Consider the following 16,971-nt stretch of genomic DNA (forward strand, 5'->3'; position numbering starts at 1 on the left):
AAGCCCGCACACATTCAAAAGGGGGGAAGAGACAACCCCCGCCGTCCCGAGATATGCAATCCAGCGAATCTTACAAAAGTAGAGAGGCAAGAAAACGGGGATAAATAAGGAAAAAAATCATGGTACATGGGTAGTAGTGGTGTAGTGGTATAGCAACCTAGAGAAGAAATAAACAGCACGACAACTCCTTTTTTTTTCTCTAACTCCCTTAGAAAAGGTGCGTGTATGCCAACAAAAAAAGACGCAACAGCCTCCCCCAACATGTTCTCCGTTATGCCTAGAACGCCATGCATGGGTGAATGCATCCAACAGCCCCAACAATCTAAACCAAGAAGGGAAGAAGAGGGGGGTATGTACAAAGCAATTGCTGGGACTCTAGCGACGCGCTTGTGTCTGGGAGAACCAGTCGTCTTGCGTAGACGGGTATTGTCTTCGCATTTCCGCCTCCTCTTCTTCTTGGCTCGATCTAAGGATCTCTTGCATGGCCTGGATATCGTTGATAATGACGTTGAACGCTTCGGTGACCTCCTTGAGGACAACATTGCGGTTATAGTCGGATCGGTGCTTCCAGATGGCATCCATAAGCGCGGCATTGATTTGCTCTAGTTGTTCGAGTGAGCAGCCGGATGTAGACTGCACCAGCTTGTTGTGTAGGGCTGTAACCAGCGTATCGTCGATAATGAGCTGAGGCTTTGGCTCCTCATCGTTCAAAATCTGGTTGAGATTCGAGTGATGTGGAGGTGCAGGTGCTGGCATGGAAGTAACGTATTGCGGTGATTGCGAGGGTTGAGAGTTTGACGGTTGACTGCTGACGTAGTGGACTTCTGTTTTGGGGACGTGGTCAGTTGCTGGTGCTGGGGAGATACGGGGCGAGAGTTGGAAGCGTCGAGCAAAGAAATTTGGCGAACCTTGTGTGTCAGGAAGCTGTGAGCCACTCTGTTCTGGCAGCATCTCCGAAAAGTTGGGGATGCCCGAGGGGGCAACGCCGTTGCTACTCTGAGTACTGAACTTGTTGTCTGAAGACCTGTGCGAAGTCTTTTGACCAGAAGTCGTCGTGGAAGCGCTGTTGTGGTAGTCATTGGGATGCGAGTTCGGCGCCATGAATGTGCGGCCCGCGATCTGCGACTTCTGCGTCTGAGTTCCCTGGGTGTCAATCCTACTTGGAGTTTGGAATTGGAAATCGTGTTGCGTATTGATATTCAGATCTTGGCTGTCGGTCATGTGTGTGTCATCGTTGGAAGGCGCGGTAGAGCCGTTGGTTCCGTGCTGTGTACCGTTGGATAACTCCACGGCATGTACTGGCCGCAATGGAGTCACGGGTGGCATAGCCAAGTGTCCAGGAATGGGTTCACCCAAGACAATAGGCCCTGAGGTCTCCGTTGTGCCGATTGATTGCTCAGGGGGCACCCGGGCAATATCAGCAAACTCTTTGTTTGCCGCTATGGCCTTCTCCCGCTTCTCTTGGGCCTTGCGCTCTCTCTCGAGCTCGCGCTGATATACTGCCTCACATTCTGCGAGCAGACCGGGATTTTGCTGCATGAAAAAGTTGTCTAGGTCAACCTCGACGTTTGTGATCATCTCATTGCCCTTCAAGGTTCGTTCGGCATCTCCAAAAGTCTTAGCATCTTTGACAAGAGTCTTGATATCAAAGAGGTAATCTGCCGGGCGTTTGTAGTAACCGTTCGAAAGGCGTTTCTCGATGGTACTGAGATCCAAGTTGTAGTACTTGTTCCCACTCTCCACGTGCAAAAGGACGTCGACGCCCCTGGAATCTTTAGAGAACTCCCATGGTCGTATGGCACCCTGGTCTTCTTGCTCGTCGTGTGGCAAGTCTGACCGGACAAAGTCAGGGTCCTGTTCCTCAAGCAAATAAGAGTACCAGCTTTCTTCCAGAATTGGCTTGAAGAACTTCCTGTGGCTCCTCTTCAACTGATCCATGATGGGTTGGATGACTATCTTCATCTTGTTGAGTGTGAGTCTGTCTTGTTTCTTCTGCCACTTTTCGCGAGCTGCAAGTTCTTTAGGATCAATAACCGGCTCAACGATGGGAGCGGCTTCCAACTCAGGCAGTACGCGCTTCTTCCTGTTATCAGGATCGGGAAAATCTGCAGGAGACATGCGGATGTAGTGGCTGATGTTGTTAAAGAATTCCGAGCGGCCTTCTTGGTCCGGTCGCTTGAGTTGAAACTGGTTCGACTGTGAGAATGAGAAGAGATCCATCATCATCTGTCGGTCAGGCTTCTCATCTTCACCCGATAGCTCCATGATGCCCAGAACCATGATCGGCTCATTAGCGCCAATACTTCGCAAAAGAAGCTTGAACGTTTTGACCGCTTGTGGGGGTAGTGTTTGGTACCAGACGTCGACTGCAGGGATATAGATGACACTGGGTTTGTGTCGCCTTACTTCAGTGAACAGTTGCGTGATGGCTGCCTCGGGCGTTCGGGTCGAGTCTTCCAAGATGGTTGGAAGGTCAAAGGATTGAACATGCAATCCCTCTATCCTGTTCAACAACGCAGCGCCAAGATATTGCTGACCCATGCCTTGGAGACCACTGATGAGTAGACGGGGCCTGAAGATCCTGCTGCTTTCGAAATTTCGCATAGTAGCTTCACGCTCGAAACCCTTCTCGTCATCTCTATCGTCAAATTCAGCTTCTTCGAGTGCCGTGAGCTTCTTCCTCCGAGGAATGAGTTCGTCGATACGCTTGATGATTGCCTCAAGGGGTTTCCGCAGCAGCGGCTCGATGTTCTTGCCCAATGGCGCTGCGCTTGCTGTGACGGTTCGCTGAGAAGAAGGAACCATCTTGTTGACTGAGATCATGAAATCCTTTGCTAGGATCTTGATGTTGCTAGGATCAATCAACAATTTCTTCTCGGATGTGTAGATTTGAGGGTATGTTCCTTGCACGGCGTTCAAGGCTGCCTCTGTGCACAAGGCCCGAATATCGGCACCACCGTAGCCCTTGGTCAGCTCTGCAAGTTGATCCTTCATATCCGGCTTTAGAGGTGGGTCCCAGTTCTTGGTATGAATGTCGATGATGGCTCGTCGACCTGCAACATTTGGTAGTGGGAAATAGAACTCTCGATCGAATCGTCCTGGACGTCGAAGTGCAGGATCTACTGAATCAGGTCGATTGGTAGCACCTATGACAATGACCTGCCCACGACCATCCATACCGTCCATTAAGGCAAGAAGTGTCGCGACAATTGAAGCATGAATCTGCTCTTGTTTACTCGATCGAACGGGTGCCAAACCATCGATTTCATCAAAGAAGATGATACTAGGCTGGGTTTTCCGTGCTTCTTCGAACAAAAGACGAAGCTGCCGCTCAGCTTCTCCCACCCACTTGCTCAAGGCATCGGCACCTTTGCGCATGTAGAAGGTAACTTTCTGCCCATGCGTACTGACACTGGAAGCGAGAGCACGGGCAAGAAGTGTTTTACCGGTACCGGGTGGTCCGTGGAACAAAACACCTCGTGGAGGAGTAATCTTGAAGCGTTGGAAAACTTCAGGGTATAGCAATGGAAGCATAACCATTTCCTTCAGTTTGTTGATGTGGTCGTCCAAACCACCTACTCCATCGAAATTGACATTTGGATCGACACCCAGAGGATCCGCGTCCGCAAGAGCCTTCTTGTCCTTGACTTTACCAAGATTTGCTGGGCCACCACCAGAGGCTTGTTGTGGGTCAGCATTATGAGTTTGAGGAAACCCGAACCCAGGGGCCGTCGCTGTGGTTGGAGTCATGCCAATCATTCCACCAGCTGGCTTAGGCATCTTCTGGTTCTCATCCTCGCTGCTGTCAGAGTCACCGCCTGCTGCGCCCAGGCCAGCTTCGACACCACCACCAAAGGGACCTTGGCTGCGCCAGAGGCTCCTGTATGTGGATCGGCCACCTCTTGCTCGTGGTTTGTCGGCAACGGGAGGATCGTCGTCATTGTCGAACATGGTGTTCATCTCTGGTCGGACGACACGGTAGTCTACTCCAGTGTTACGGGCTCGACGTTTGGGCACCGAGTCATAAGCCAGATCCTCATCCGGCTTTCGGCGGCTCAGTCGCCGCCTCTTGTTGTATTCTAGGTCCTGAAGCTCATCCTGCAATTCATCTTGATCCAACCCCGATTCTTCAGACGATGAGTTGCGCCTGCTACGCTGGGACTGACGAGTCTTCCCTCGGAGGCGGTTCGACCGCCTTCCTGAGCCTGAAGCGCTTTCTGATGCAGACGCCTTGCCCTTGTCATTGTCGGACTCAGATAGTTCTTCCTCTTTTTCGTCTTCGGCGGGGGGTTCAAAGTCACTGCTCTCGTCGGCGGCACGCTTGCGTTTGGATGATGCAGCACGGTTCTAGAAGACTGGTCAGTTTGAACACACAACTCAGAGTCGAATACTGTCGCACCCTTAGATTACGGCCATTGCGAGCCACTGGACCCTCCTCGTCAGAGTCCTCAGCAGCACCTTCGTCGTGCTGAGATTCTTGAATCACACCTTCCATGTCCTCCTCACCCTCGGCATCTTCGTCTTGCGCATCTTGCGCAGGTGAGCTGTCCTTGCTTGCCTCCACTTGGGTCTGAGTGCCAGCAATGATGGTGTCGAGGGGACCAGGAGTGTCATCGTGGATCATTGATGTCTCTTGCGAGGCTTCCATGATGGCGCTAGGATGATCGATCTTGGGACCCTTGCCTCCTCTTGTTGCGCGCGCAATAGGCTCAGGACTGCGGGTTCCTTCACGGATGACGGTGACATGCTTGCCCGAGTCAGAGAGTGCGACGATAGGTTCTTCAATATCATGAGAAAGACGAGTACTACGTCGAGTTCCATGAACCTCTGGTGTTCTTCCGCGCGCAAGTGATTTGCTGCCGGTACGAGTGCGCAGGTTGCGACTGGAGCTGTTGTCGGGCATCTTCAGCTTTACAATGAGTGATGGCTTGTCAACCTTTTCGATGGATGGCTGTGCACGGCGTCGCGAGGCAGGCTTAGGCGAATCGTCTTCCGAGGGTGTGTCCTCGATTTCGTCTTCGCTCTCTTCGTACTTGATCTGCTTCTTGGTGGCGCGACGCACGCTTCTGCCTGTCGCAGGGTTGATTTCTGGCTCCTCTGACTCGGAACGCTCGGTAAAGGAGTCGTCCGACTCGATTTCGTCGTCGTCGTCGATGTCAGAGCCGCTGTACACGCGCCGCTGGCGCTTCGAGGGCTTCTTTTTGGCCCCCGGCGTGCCTCGGTTGCGACGGCGCTGAGGTGCTGCGCGTCTTTCCGAATCGTCGTAATCAAAGTCGTCAGGATCGGATGCGTTGGGGTCGATGTCGAACTTGCGCTTCGATCGGTTAGACATAGGGACTCGTTTGCGGTGAAGCTGTTGCGTTCCTTGGGTAGCGCGGTGAGTGAAGGGGATCCGATGCGTCGCAGCTAGGGCGCACTTACACCGCCCAAATAGGGTATTTGTCAACTTTCACGATTGCATTAGTAGCAGAGAAGGCTGTCGTGCATGTGCGCCGATGACGGCAATAATGCGCGCGATGCTGACTGCTGGTCGACCGTGTGTCGTGTTGTTGTGAATAGGTGTGCGCCTGCGGGTGCGCGATGCACAAACACAAAGGATGCAGAAATGGACGCGAAAGGCAAATGATAAATGGCAGACCCCTCCAAAATCCACGAGAAGCAGGGAAGTCCTAATAGATGATGTCGCTGAGGGGCGTGTGGTTGATGGGGAAGCGCCGCGTTGGAGCTGGTTGACCCAATGTTGGCTGCTCACCCAATCCTAAGCGCGCTAAAACCCAACACGATTTTAAAGCAGGGAATGCTTCTTCTTCGATGCCGCAATCACGACAATAAAGAATGCACCTTGTTTCTCAACATTTAATAATTCAATACGCGTGAAAAGATCCGAAAATCAACGTCGGAATATGAATTAGGCAAGTTCGGCAACTTTTCGGGAGTCTCCTGGCCGACTCTGGACTGCTATTCGAGCTCTCTTTTTTTCTTTGACAGCTCTTCCTGCCGTCTGTTCCTGCATGATCGACATGCGGCTCTAAAAGCTTAACGCCATTAGAGCTCGCTGGCATCTGTGGGGAAGGGCGAACCACGCACGTGCGCCACGTGCCAGGACGACTCCATCCTCGCAAGCACCCCTGGACAGTGACGCCCGGAACGTACCATGCTCAGCACTGTTTCCATCATTCAACAGCAATAAATCTATTTCATGATCATGATTGTGCAAGTCTCTGCGAATTCGTCCTGACACTCTCATGTGGGCCATCGTGAATACACTGCGAATTGACGTTAGGTTCATGTAGAATGAACGGAAAAATATGATAAACAGAATGGCCATGCTGCCTTTCTGCGGAATGTGTAATGGAGTGCTTTTGCTGGAGCAGTGGTGGTATGTACTTGGTCAAATTGCACTTGTGTTGTAGTGCGACGAACATCGCAACCACCAAGCGCAGCACACCTCATAAGCGATGCCCATCGACGCTTCGGATCATCACATTACAACAACCGTGGCACATAATCATGTAAAGCATAGCTTGAATCTTGATTACAGTGAAGAAAAGTTCATGATGATCTGAATACGACTACACGTCCATACGGCGCCGTGGTGACGTATCGCTCCTTTCTTTTCCTACATCTTCAAGATACCTTCTACGACCACAGCGTGATACTTTTGTTGGTGCAGGCAACTGTGAGTCACTTCTCTCTCTTTCCATGTAACAACTAAATGGTTGCCAATCTTATTTTGCGCTCAACCGACTACACGCCCTTGACGCTCCATACGCCCTATACGCTCTATACGCTGCCGGCGCGTAGAGTCTCTGTTGTAAAGATATTGGAAAATCGGCACAAACGTCTATGCCAGAGTACGATATTGCTCAAAATCCATCTTTTTTTGTGATTGAAATTTATCAGATAGCATTTTGCGCAATTCCGTGTTATTCATATCCACTTGACTTTGCCTCGGAGTTGTTCGCTGCCGTCCCACCTTGAGCTCTTGGAGAACACAGAACCCCGCATTTCGGCCATAGCTCTCTCAAACGTCATAGGCTGCCGCAGTTCTGCTCAACACCCAACCTAACGGTGATTAGCAATTGACGTCTGGACTCTGTAGGCGGACTAAACTTGCCCTAATAATTTCACGTGGGCCGTCTCAAGATCGGCCAAAGTCGCGGCATTTTATATTTTCTCTTCATCCCCCCCAGAGATAGCAATGCGCTCTTTCGTAACTGCCACTCGATCACTTGCACGACAGCCAGCCTACAGGAATAACTTCCAGAAGATAACCTTGCCATCAATTGTTTCAAGAGGATACGCAAACATGGGACACTCAGTACCACCGGTATGTTAGTAGCTTCCATCAACTCTTGTCCCTATCAGACTAACATTACCTACAGCTCAACGACAAGTCGCTGCTGAAGAACCAGACATATGTCAACGGAGAATGGATAGACGCAAAGTCTGGCAAGACCTTCGAGGTCCACGGTAATTCTCCTGTCCTTGTTTGGCATGGGCCTATTCTTATCATTGCGCAGATCCAGCAACAGGCAAACTCATTGGCACAATGCCTGAGATGGATCGCGCCGATACCGAAGCTGCCATCGCTGCTGCAGCTGCAGCTTTTCCTTCCTTCCGCAAAACTACCGGCCGCGAGCGCTCACGTATGCTACGGAAATGGTACCAGCTCATGATGGACAACGCAGAGGACCTGGCCAAGCTCATAACGTGGGAGAATGGAAAGCCCATGGCAGATGCGAAGGGGGAGGTCAACTACGCTGCGAGCTTTTATGAGTGGTTCGCGGAAGAAGCGCCGCGAATCTATGGAACTACCATTCCAGCGTCAATTGCTGGAAACAGGGTTTTCACAATCAAGGAGCCGGTCGGCGTTGTTGGATTGATCACACCGTAAGTATTGAGACATGGTTGAAAGTAGGTATAGCCAGCATTACTAACATGGATAGATGGAACTTCCCAGCAGCCATGATTACAAGAAAAATTGGTCCAGCACTGGCGGCTGGTTGCACAGTCGTGGCCAAGTCTCCTGGTGAGACTCCCTTTACCGCTGCTGCCCTGGCTGAGCTTGCACACCGCGCGGGGATACCAAAGGGCGTAGTAAACTTCGTCACGGCCCTTAAGAACACTCCAGAGGTGGGCGAGACAATCACATCAAGCAAGACCGTCAAGAAAGTTTCTTTCACGGGTTCCACAGGTGTAGGAAAGCTTCTGATGAAGCAATCATCAGACACCCTGAAGAAACTCTCTTTTGAACTGGGTGGAAACGCACCCTTCATCGTCTTCGACGACGCCGACCTCGAATCCGCCGTAACCGGCGCCATCACATCCAAATTCCGCTCTTCAGGCCAGACATGTGTGTGCGCCAACAGAATCTACGTCCAATCCGGCATCTACGACGAATTCTGCACCAAGTTCACAGAAAAGGTCCAGAGTTTCAAGGTCGGCGGTGGATACGAAGAGGGCATCACACACGGTCCCCTCATCCACGACCGCGCCGTATCAAAAGTCGACGCACACGTCCAAGACGCTGTCAAGAACGGCGCCAAGGTCCTCCATGGCGGCCAGAAACTCCCAGATCTCGGTGCAAACTTTTACCAGCCCACTGTCCTCCGTGACATGACTAAGGATATGCAACTTGCAAAGGACGAGACTTTTGGTCCTGTAGCGGGTCTCTTCCCCTTCAAGACTGAAGCCGACGTCGTTAAGCTTGCCAACGAGGCCGATGTGGGTCTTGCTGGATACTTCTTCAGCCGCGATATTCAGAGAGTGTACAGAGTCGCCGAGGCATTGGAGGTGGGCATGGTTGGCGTCAACACAGGTCTCATTTCAGATGTTGCTTCACCTTTTGGTGGCGTCAAGGAGTCTGGATTTGGACGCGAAGGAAGCCATATGGGTATTGACGAGTATGTTGTTACCAAGACCATTACTATGGGTGGAAATGGCCAGCCGCTGCAGGGCGAGTAAGGGATCTTGAATACAATAGTGCTCATGTCGCAGCGAGATAGAAAGTTAAATGCATTCTGAATTTTGCTATCTCACTGAATGTTAGGCTATCATTGCCACATTTGTTGACAAGCACGCGACTAGGTATTTTGTAGGTATCGACTCCCAGCAACATCAAATGTTTCTCATTGATTGTACCCAGGCGGTTTCCGTCATTGTCGTTACACGCATGTGATTTTCCCATGCCCGCCAAGCACCTCATAGCTGAACATTGTATGCAAAAGTCACACACGTGGAAACCAGAACCTCAAGGTCATCATTGAAAGTTGTTCATTTTCATGCCAGTTGACCCAGCACTATCGTTGGATACATACGTGAGGCGCCGAATGTAATGCCCCGCGCCATAACCCAGGAATGCTAGAAAAGACCCATGTCACCCAAAAACACCCTCTAGTACCTCTTTCCCTCACGGAGAATGTCGCTGTACTCCTCAAGTGGTGAGGGGCGGAGAGCGTTCTCTTTCCACAGGTTGGGAGTAAGGAAGCCGTAGGTGTGGGCGACGGCAACGAAGGTAGCCTTCAGGGTGTTCTCAAGAGTCTTGGTTGAACCGGAAGAGGCAGTGTAGATATCCTGGACACCAGCCAATTGCAAGAGACGCTTGACGGCGGGCGAGGCGACAAGGCCGGTACCGCGGGGAGCGGGGATGAGACGGACAGTGACGGAACCGCACTTTCCGCTCTCCTTAGTGGGGAGCGAGTGAGGCTCACCAAGGTTGGTACCCCAGTAACCTCTTCGGATGGGGACGACGGAGAGCTTGGCGATGATGATAGCGGCGCGGATGGCGGTCGCGACTTCCTTGGAGGTCTTGATACCGAGACCAACGTGACCCTCAGAGTCACCGATGACGACGATAGCCTTGAAGCGGGTACGCTGACCAGCACGGGTCTGCTTCTGGACGGGCTTGATCTTCATGACCTCGTCCTTCAGCTTGGGAAGGAAGAAGTCGACGACCTGGTACTCCTTGATGGGGAGAGAGTGGAGGTAGCTACACGCTGTCAGACAATTCTCTCGCACTTCCGTTGTCCGGCTCAACATACATCTCCTCCATGCTCTTGATCTTGCCAGCCTTTACAAGACGGCCGAGCTTGGTGACGGGCTGCCATTCCTTCTCCTGTACCAATTGTCAATTTCCGGCAACATTTCCCTTCAACGACTATGTTTGCGTACTTCAGACTTTCCGCCACGGCGGCCACGGCCACGTCCGCGACCACGTCCACGGTCACCACCGCGGTCTCCACGAGAACCGAATCCGCCGCGAGCGGGGGCAGGAGCGTCAGCCATTTTGTATGTCGGGTGGGGTATACGGCTGCTGATTCTGGGATTAGCAATTTGACAGAGTAACAGGAGGGTTGGAGAGCGTACGATTTGGTGTTTCCTGGAGTTAGTACTGTTGTCGCGGAAGTCGAGGTCGCGAAATTGATGGAATTCGACCTCGTTTAGTCTGTGGGTAAAAAGACGCTAACCGTATATGGCTTGGCGCCAGTAGTGGATGCTCTGCCCATGGACACATGCTGAACTTGAACTCTAACTAGACCAGTGGCGGCTTTATTTAAATACAATGAAACTAATCATTCTAGCAATTATTGATGCGTTGCGCATGCCGAAAATTTTGCTAAAGGATAAGAAATTGGAAAAGTCTGAATGTCAATGCTGGGTATGATGTAATTCCTTCAACTACTTGTTAGTTTATCAGGGCAAAACTCACAGCATCCCACATGGTAGGGAAATTTGAATCAATTTTATGCAAAAGTGCTGTGTATAAGTGTCGACGTGACATGCTGTCACTACGGTTTACGAGTAGGTTGTGACAGTGCGGCTGACTAAGAGACTGTTGAATGCGCATGACTCGTTCACATGGCAATGATAGCACATGTCTCACGCGAACAGCACCACGAACAAAACCTCAACAATCCAGTTACACCCCTATCGCTTCCCAAATTACATTCTAATGACCAAGCATAATGTCTATCTTAAACTCAGTACTGGGCTCGCTCTCTCCACCGTCAGGATTTAGAAAGTCCTTCGAAGACCCGCACGCGCATGAACATGAGCTACCATCATACAACTCCTCATCGCCTCCACGTATACCACCTCCCGTAACGTCCTCGATACTATGGACGGCGCCAAAAGCAAACATTCCAATTCAACCTCGAGTCCCCGACGACTTGCTAGCTCTACAACGGCGAGCGCGACACCTCGAACAACAGCTGCAAGAGCTGCTCGATGCGCAGGCAGATGGTTTGATGGCCGGGCTGGGAGCGGGAAGCAATATACCAGATGATTTGGTGTCGAACGGGAGTACCACACCGACTGTCAGTAGTGTCAGGTCTAGCGACAAAAGCGCAGAAAATGGAGAGACATTGCCTAAGCCCCGGCGGAAAAAGGTAGGACTGCAAGCGGCAAGAAATGGCATATCTAGGCGCATGAAGCAACTCGCAAGCATCAAGGCTGAAGAGCTCGACTTATTAGATGAAGATTTAAGGAAAGTGCAAAGCACAGTCGAGAAGACAGATGCATGGAGCCAGAAGCGCACACGGCTCGAGAAGAAGATCCGAGAAATAGAGTGCCAGGATGCCGGTGCAAAGACGCGCAGTCTACAAACAGAGGCCTCAAAGCTTGAACAAGAAATACGGCAGAAGGAAGAGGAGTTGTGGGCGCTTAAACGACGGCATCGACGGGTATTGGATGAACTGGCCGATACTGAGAACTCAGTGGAAGCGAAGATAGCATCTTACAAGACGTCACTGTCATTATTGGATCGCGAAGTCTCGAACTTTCTCGCGAGACCTGTAGATCCGAACCACGTACCTGTATCATCCTCCCCATACCCTACGCTTCCCGCAAAACGACGAACGCTTGAAATGGCACGCGAGTACTGGCAGGATGAATACACCAGATTAGCTGAGAAATGCGAAGAGATCGATACAGACCGTGGGGCGCTTGACGAAGGAGCACTTCTATGGTCAGATGTAATGAAGAGAGTCGGGGACTATGAAGCAAGCCTGCAAAGCTATATGCAACAAGCGGGACGAAAGAACCCTCCTGAATCATCTAAACTCCTCGACCAGATGGAAAAAACTATATCCTACCTAGAAGAAAAGTTAGAGCTTGCTTCTTCGCGAAGTTGGAATCTGTTGGTATGTGCTATCGGAGCAGAGCTAGAGGCCTTCACACAAGGAAAGAATATGTTAGAAGAGGCTCTAGGGTTGAAGCGGAAGGGCAAAGAGAAGGCCACAGAGCCACTACTAGATCAAGATGGATTCCAAGCTGAGCAACCCGAAGACATGACCGTATCAGCTATCAGGATCACCCAGTCCCCAAAGCCACCAGCCCCGTCCAAGCAACAATACTTTGATTCGGAAGACGACGATCCTGATCCTGAGCTTTTGATTTCACATCAGGATGTTGATACATACTGAGTATGTTCTTTAGTGGCGGATCGATAGGTATTGCAAATCAGCTCTAACAGCTTGAATACACTACTATTTTGCTACGGCCTTCATAGTTCGATACCCCGTTGGTAGTGATGTGCTGTTCCTGCGTAGCTGTGAGATTGGGGGCTAGTCGCTTTAAGCGCACCACTGTCACCATAACAGTAATTTGAGAAATAGTCAAATGATATGCTACCTAAAAACAGAATTCGCAAGTGTAAACTATACCTACGTAAGAACGCGCTATGTTGGTGCCAGTGCGTATAGTATATCGATAAGGCGCTCGATTGGCGTCATCGGTGATAGGCCTTATCGCCGAGGTTAGTCCAGAGCTCCCGCTCACTACGATCATCACCACCATGTTGCCTCGGCGCCACTTGCGACTCATTTCAGAGCTCAATCCACCAACATGAGCTCGTCGCAGGTTCCCACTAGTCCGCCTAGCGAACTTGAAAATGCCAGGACCATCGTATACGATCCGAATGATCCGTTTTGGCGAGATACCGAGGATGATGATGACGACATGGACTTTGTGCCCGCAGAGGAAGGTCATGATGACGAGGAAGAAGGAGAGGGCGACTCAAGTTTCCATGGTATCTATTGCAAAGCGTTCCATGATTGTGCTGTGGTTGCTAACATTATGCAAAGATGCTGCTGAGCGACTGAGTAATCTTAGTGGAGTTGAAATCGCATTTGAATACACCGATGACAATGATGAAGAGGAGGAAGAGGAAGAGGAAGATGACGATGAAGTTGAAGACGATGATGAAAATGAAGAGGAGGAGGAAGACGATATGGAACTTCCCCAACGACCAGTGATGATCACCCGCGACCAGATCATGCAATTGCTTGGACACGCGGGACTGGGGCGAATATTCGCCGCCGATTTCTCACAACGCTCTCTGCTGCGACGACGCCGGCTCGACGATGAGGAGGAAGATGACGACGACGATGACGATAACAGCGACCCTGGCACTGGCTATGATCCCGTTGTGCCTACAGGGACCTCTGGTAGAAGGCGCCGCCCTCGTGGCAGGGACTTGCTGGAAAAGGTACCAAGTGAACAGGGCAGAGAACTGATGGAGACGGGTACCTTTGGATCGAATCCTCGAAGAGAGGACACAATAAAGAGGAAAAAGAGGTTGGCCTACGATATCATGAGGCGAGAGTTGGGTATTGGTAGTGATGGACGACAGAAGAACGCCACAAGGCTTTTGAAGCAGGATATGATACCTGAATCAGTTGCTGATACCATTATTCACTACAACGCACGGTGCTACTCAGGACAGTTCTCAGATGACGGCAATTTTTTCTTTTCCTGCGCACAGGACTTCAAAGTGCGCATGTACGATACCTCGAACCCCTACGATTGGAAATACTACAAGGTAAGCAGTGAAATTGCAATTTGGGAGCAACAAAGTTGATTGGTTACAGACTGTGAGATACCATGGTGGGCAGTGGACAATTACAGATGCCTCACTTAGCCCCGACAACCGATTCTTAGCTTACAGCTCAATCCGAAGTATCGTGAGCCTAGCACCTACAGATCCTGAAGATGACTCGGAGCCTCACATGCTCGACTTCAACAACATGGGTACATCAAATCCACGAGGCTTCCATTCGCACTTTGGTGTAAGTCAGAGTAAGATTGGATATGCGGTCTTGGCTGATGAAACCTAGATCTGGTCAATACGTTTTTCGGGCGACGGTCGCGAGATTGTAGCTGGAACTGGAGATAGCTCAGTATATGTCTATGACATTGAACGAAGGCAATCGGTCCTTCGCATACCAGGCCATCAGGATGATGTCAACGCAGTCTGTTTTGGCGACTCTCAATCACCACATATCCTTTACTCTGGATCCGACGATACAACGCTCAAGGTGTGGGACCGGAGAAGTATGGGAGATGGCCGAGAAGCTGGTGTTTTCTTTGGCCATACCGAAGGCCTGACGTATGTTGACAGCAAAGGAGATGGTCGATATGTACTCAGTAATGGAAAAGATCAAACTGCAAAGTTGTGGGATTTGAGAAAAATGGTGTCCAAAGAGAAGGCCGATACCATCGATCCGTACAGATATACGACGCGCTTTGAGTACCGATCCAACGGCTACGACTACGACGACTTCCGCCCACACCCGCACGATTGTTCGCTTGTCACTTTCCGCGGACACAAGGTCTTGAAAACACTGATTCGATGTCACTTTTCACCTCCTGGTAGTACCGACTCGCGATATGTGTACTCAGGTAGCTACGACGGTTCGGTGTACATTTGGAACATGGATGCTACGCTTGCTGGCAAGGTCAACGTGCTGAAAGCAACCAAGAATTCGCGACCGCGGGATCCAGATCTACTCGCTGGAACCTATGACTATTGGGGTCGGAATGAGGGCAAGTGGATGACGTGTGTTCGTGATGCAAGCTGGCATCCCAATGCGCCCATGATTGCAGGTGGGTTTCTATGATTGTGATCGATTGGTGTGTGAGTTTTTGCTAACAAATATGTAGCGACATCTTGGAACGGCTGGGGTACCTCACAAGGAACGTGCACAGTTCACACGTGGAACGATGGTGTTGAGGATGATGAGGCAGAACCCAAGGTTGGCCGCCGTGTCAATGCACAACTACAGCATGACGAGCGGCTGTATAAGAGTCACGAGGGCCGGTCGAGAAGACATCCGGTTTGGTACGAGGACATGATGGATGATGATTGAGCGGACTGTATGATTTGCTTGCGCAGACCCCCCGTGCTTGCATGTCGTTCAAGTTGATGCATCTCTGTGCGTGTCATCTTGTCGATTTCGATTTCAACATGGGCGTCATTTCAACGGACTTTAAGGATGGCGTGACTGGAACTCTCATCTTCACATACTTTGGCTCCTTTGTATCAACCATGTCGAAAGCGATGTACGATCACCTCACGCACGTATCAAGAATGCAGACATTAGAAGTATAGTTTGCAAAATGTAAATGTGGATATAATCAAACTCCCGCTGACCCAATGTCGGTATTGTACAGCCCTATGCCATAGATATGTCATGCCCGATAGCCAAGCGTCCGAACTCGCAACGTGGCCTTCTCTGCCCTTAGTCGCTAAACACAACTATAAAATGGATACGGCAAACGAGTCGGTCGTATGGCCGAGGGAAAGTAGATGGATGCTCTTTGGTGTGAGGGGTGGTAATTTATGAGCCGCCGACGAGGATGTTGTTGACGGGAATGTGGATAAGCTTGACGACGTAGCCAATGACGCCTGTGAGGACGGGTCAGATGATTGCGACGTGAAAGGATGCTGTGGCGGGTGATGGTGTTACTGACCCATGATCAGGAAACCGATTCCGACGGCTTGCGATATCCTGATGAACTCCTTCTTGTCGGGCTCTGTAGTATGGTCAGTGGCCAATTGTGGTGAGGTTGAAGAGTCAGAGGGCCGTACTGGTGCAGCGGTTCATGAAGAGAGTACCCTCCTTGAGGAACTCAGCGGGCATACTGCGCCGTATTGTTAGTCCGTCATAAGCCCACGTTATATGTGCGCCGGGGCATTGCGTACTCGGCAAACTCCTTGATGTTTTCCATGGCGACTGATGTGCGATTGTGATACGAGAAGGGTTGTTCGAAAGGGTTGTTCGGTAGGATCAAAGTATCGTGGAAGGGACAAGTCACGACTTAATGGATGGAAGCTGGTAAATTGCCAGCCGGCGGACGACAGCAATCTGGCCTTGCGGAGAAAGCGAACAGGGGTTGGCGGGCTGCCAAGCACGCTACTGGCAGCGCTAGCGGCTCGAGCTATCGCATCCACGTCCTCGTCCCTCACGCCCATCCTCACTCGCGCCGACACTGCTCGAATCCGTCAAGTCTTGTCAGGTTTGTTGCCCAGGCCAACACTCACTACTACTGAACAGATTGCCCCCGATATACCAGGCCCAACGGTTGCAGTCTGGCTCTTTGCATCGCCGCCACACATCGCGCGGAAGACCAAAAGGGAGCGCGCTGGGTTGCTGCACATACTAACTGAAGCTCACCCTTACTTTTGTTCATCTTTTGTTCTCATTATTTGCAGCGCACCGTCTTGCGCTGCGTCAATTCTCAAGGGCTTTGTACACTACAGCGGCGCTACAAGCACACTGTACTGGGGGCGGGCAAAGCAAGCGCAGGAGGCGGGCTGAGGCATTACACTACTTGACACTACCCTATCCTACATCTCTCTCACCATATCCTGTACCTTTTACATCTCCGCATCTGCCAGAGGCGATCGGATTATCCCTTCTTGCTCTGAACGGTCCTTCTAGACCTTGTCACTACGCCGACTGCGGCACTGTACGTATGGCCTTACTCTACGCTGTTTGTTTTCTTGTACCGCCATCGCCCGGGGACGCACTGCAGGCGCCTTATTTTCTTTGCAATACTCCCTTGTCTTATCATGCTGATTTGTATGCCAATCACAGAATTGCATGTACTTTGGCTATTGATACTAGCACATCGAGTACCTAAGAGCGAATCAAAAGAGAATACCGGAAACTACATCATCGCTTACTG

General features: G+C 50.9%; 6 protein-coding genes across 6 annotated transcripts; 3 read left to right on the forward strand and 3 right to left on the reverse strand.

Moving 5' to 3' along the window:
• Positions 1-375: 375 nt before the first annotated feature.
• On the reverse strand, positions 376-5,332 carry COCVIDRAFT_24437 (hypothetical protein; the record flags this gene model as incomplete). Its single annotated transcript, XM_014703705.1, has 2 exons — positions 376-4,347; positions 4,400-5,332. 2 exons carry the CDS (start codon positions 5,330-5,332, stop codon positions 376-378), a joined length of 4,905 nt encoding a protein of 1,634 aa, XP_014559191.1.
• A 1,977-nt stretch (positions 5,333-7,309) lies between these two features.
• Positions 7,310-8,967, forward strand: COCVIDRAFT_92303 (hypothetical protein; the record flags this gene model as incomplete). The annotated part of the gene is made up of 4 exons (XM_014703769.1): positions 7,310-7,330; positions 7,386-7,473; positions 7,524-7,893; positions 7,950-8,967. 4 exons carry the CDS (start codon positions 7,310-7,312, stop codon positions 8,965-8,967), a joined length of 1,497 nt encoding a protein of 498 aa, XP_014559255.1.
• Positions 8,968-9,396: 429 nt separating this feature from the next.
• Positions 9,397-10,287, reverse strand: COCVIDRAFT_24439 (hypothetical protein; the record flags this gene model as incomplete). The annotated part of the gene is made up of 3 exons (XM_014703706.1): positions 9,397-9,991; positions 10,044-10,117; positions 10,174-10,287. 3 exons carry the CDS (start codon positions 10,285-10,287, stop codon positions 9,397-9,399), a joined length of 783 nt encoding a protein of 260 aa, XP_014559192.1.
• Positions 10,288-10,967: 680 nt separating this feature from the next.
• On the forward strand, positions 10,968-12,425 carry COCVIDRAFT_24440 (hypothetical protein; the record flags this gene model as incomplete). Its single annotated transcript, XM_014703707.1, has 1 exon — positions 10,968-12,425. One exon carries the CDS (start codon positions 10,968-10,970, stop codon positions 12,423-12,425), a length of 1,458 nt encoding a protein of 485 aa, XP_014559193.1.
• Positions 12,426-12,846: 421 nt separating this feature from the next.
• COCVIDRAFT_35535 (hypothetical protein) lies at positions 12,847-15,149 on the forward strand (the record flags this gene model as incomplete). Its single annotated transcript, XM_014703770.1, has 5 exons — positions 12,847-13,030; positions 13,086-13,822; positions 13,872-14,069; positions 14,118-14,886; positions 14,944-15,149. The coding sequence occupies 5 exons, from the start codon at positions 12,847-12,849 to the stop codon at positions 15,147-15,149; spliced, it is 2,094 nt and encodes a 697-aa protein (XP_014559256.1).
• Positions 15,150-15,620: 471 nt separating this feature from the next.
• Positions 15,621-16,011, reverse strand: COCVIDRAFT_92259 (hypothetical protein; the record flags this gene model as incomplete). Its single annotated transcript, XM_014703771.1, has 4 exons — positions 15,621-15,688; positions 15,754-15,816; positions 15,872-15,924; positions 15,986-16,011. 4 exons carry the CDS (start codon positions 16,009-16,011, stop codon positions 15,621-15,623), a joined length of 210 nt encoding a protein of 69 aa, XP_014559257.1.
• Positions 16,012-16,971: the final 960 nt, after the last annotated feature.

Source organism: Bipolaris victoriae, assembly GCF_000527765.1.
Source record: "Bipolaris victoriae FI3 unplaced genomic scaffold scaffold_20, whole genome shotgun sequence".
Taxonomy (NCBI): Eukaryota; Fungi; Ascomycota; class Dothideomycetes; order Pleosporales; family Pleosporaceae; genus Bipolaris; species Bipolaris victoriae.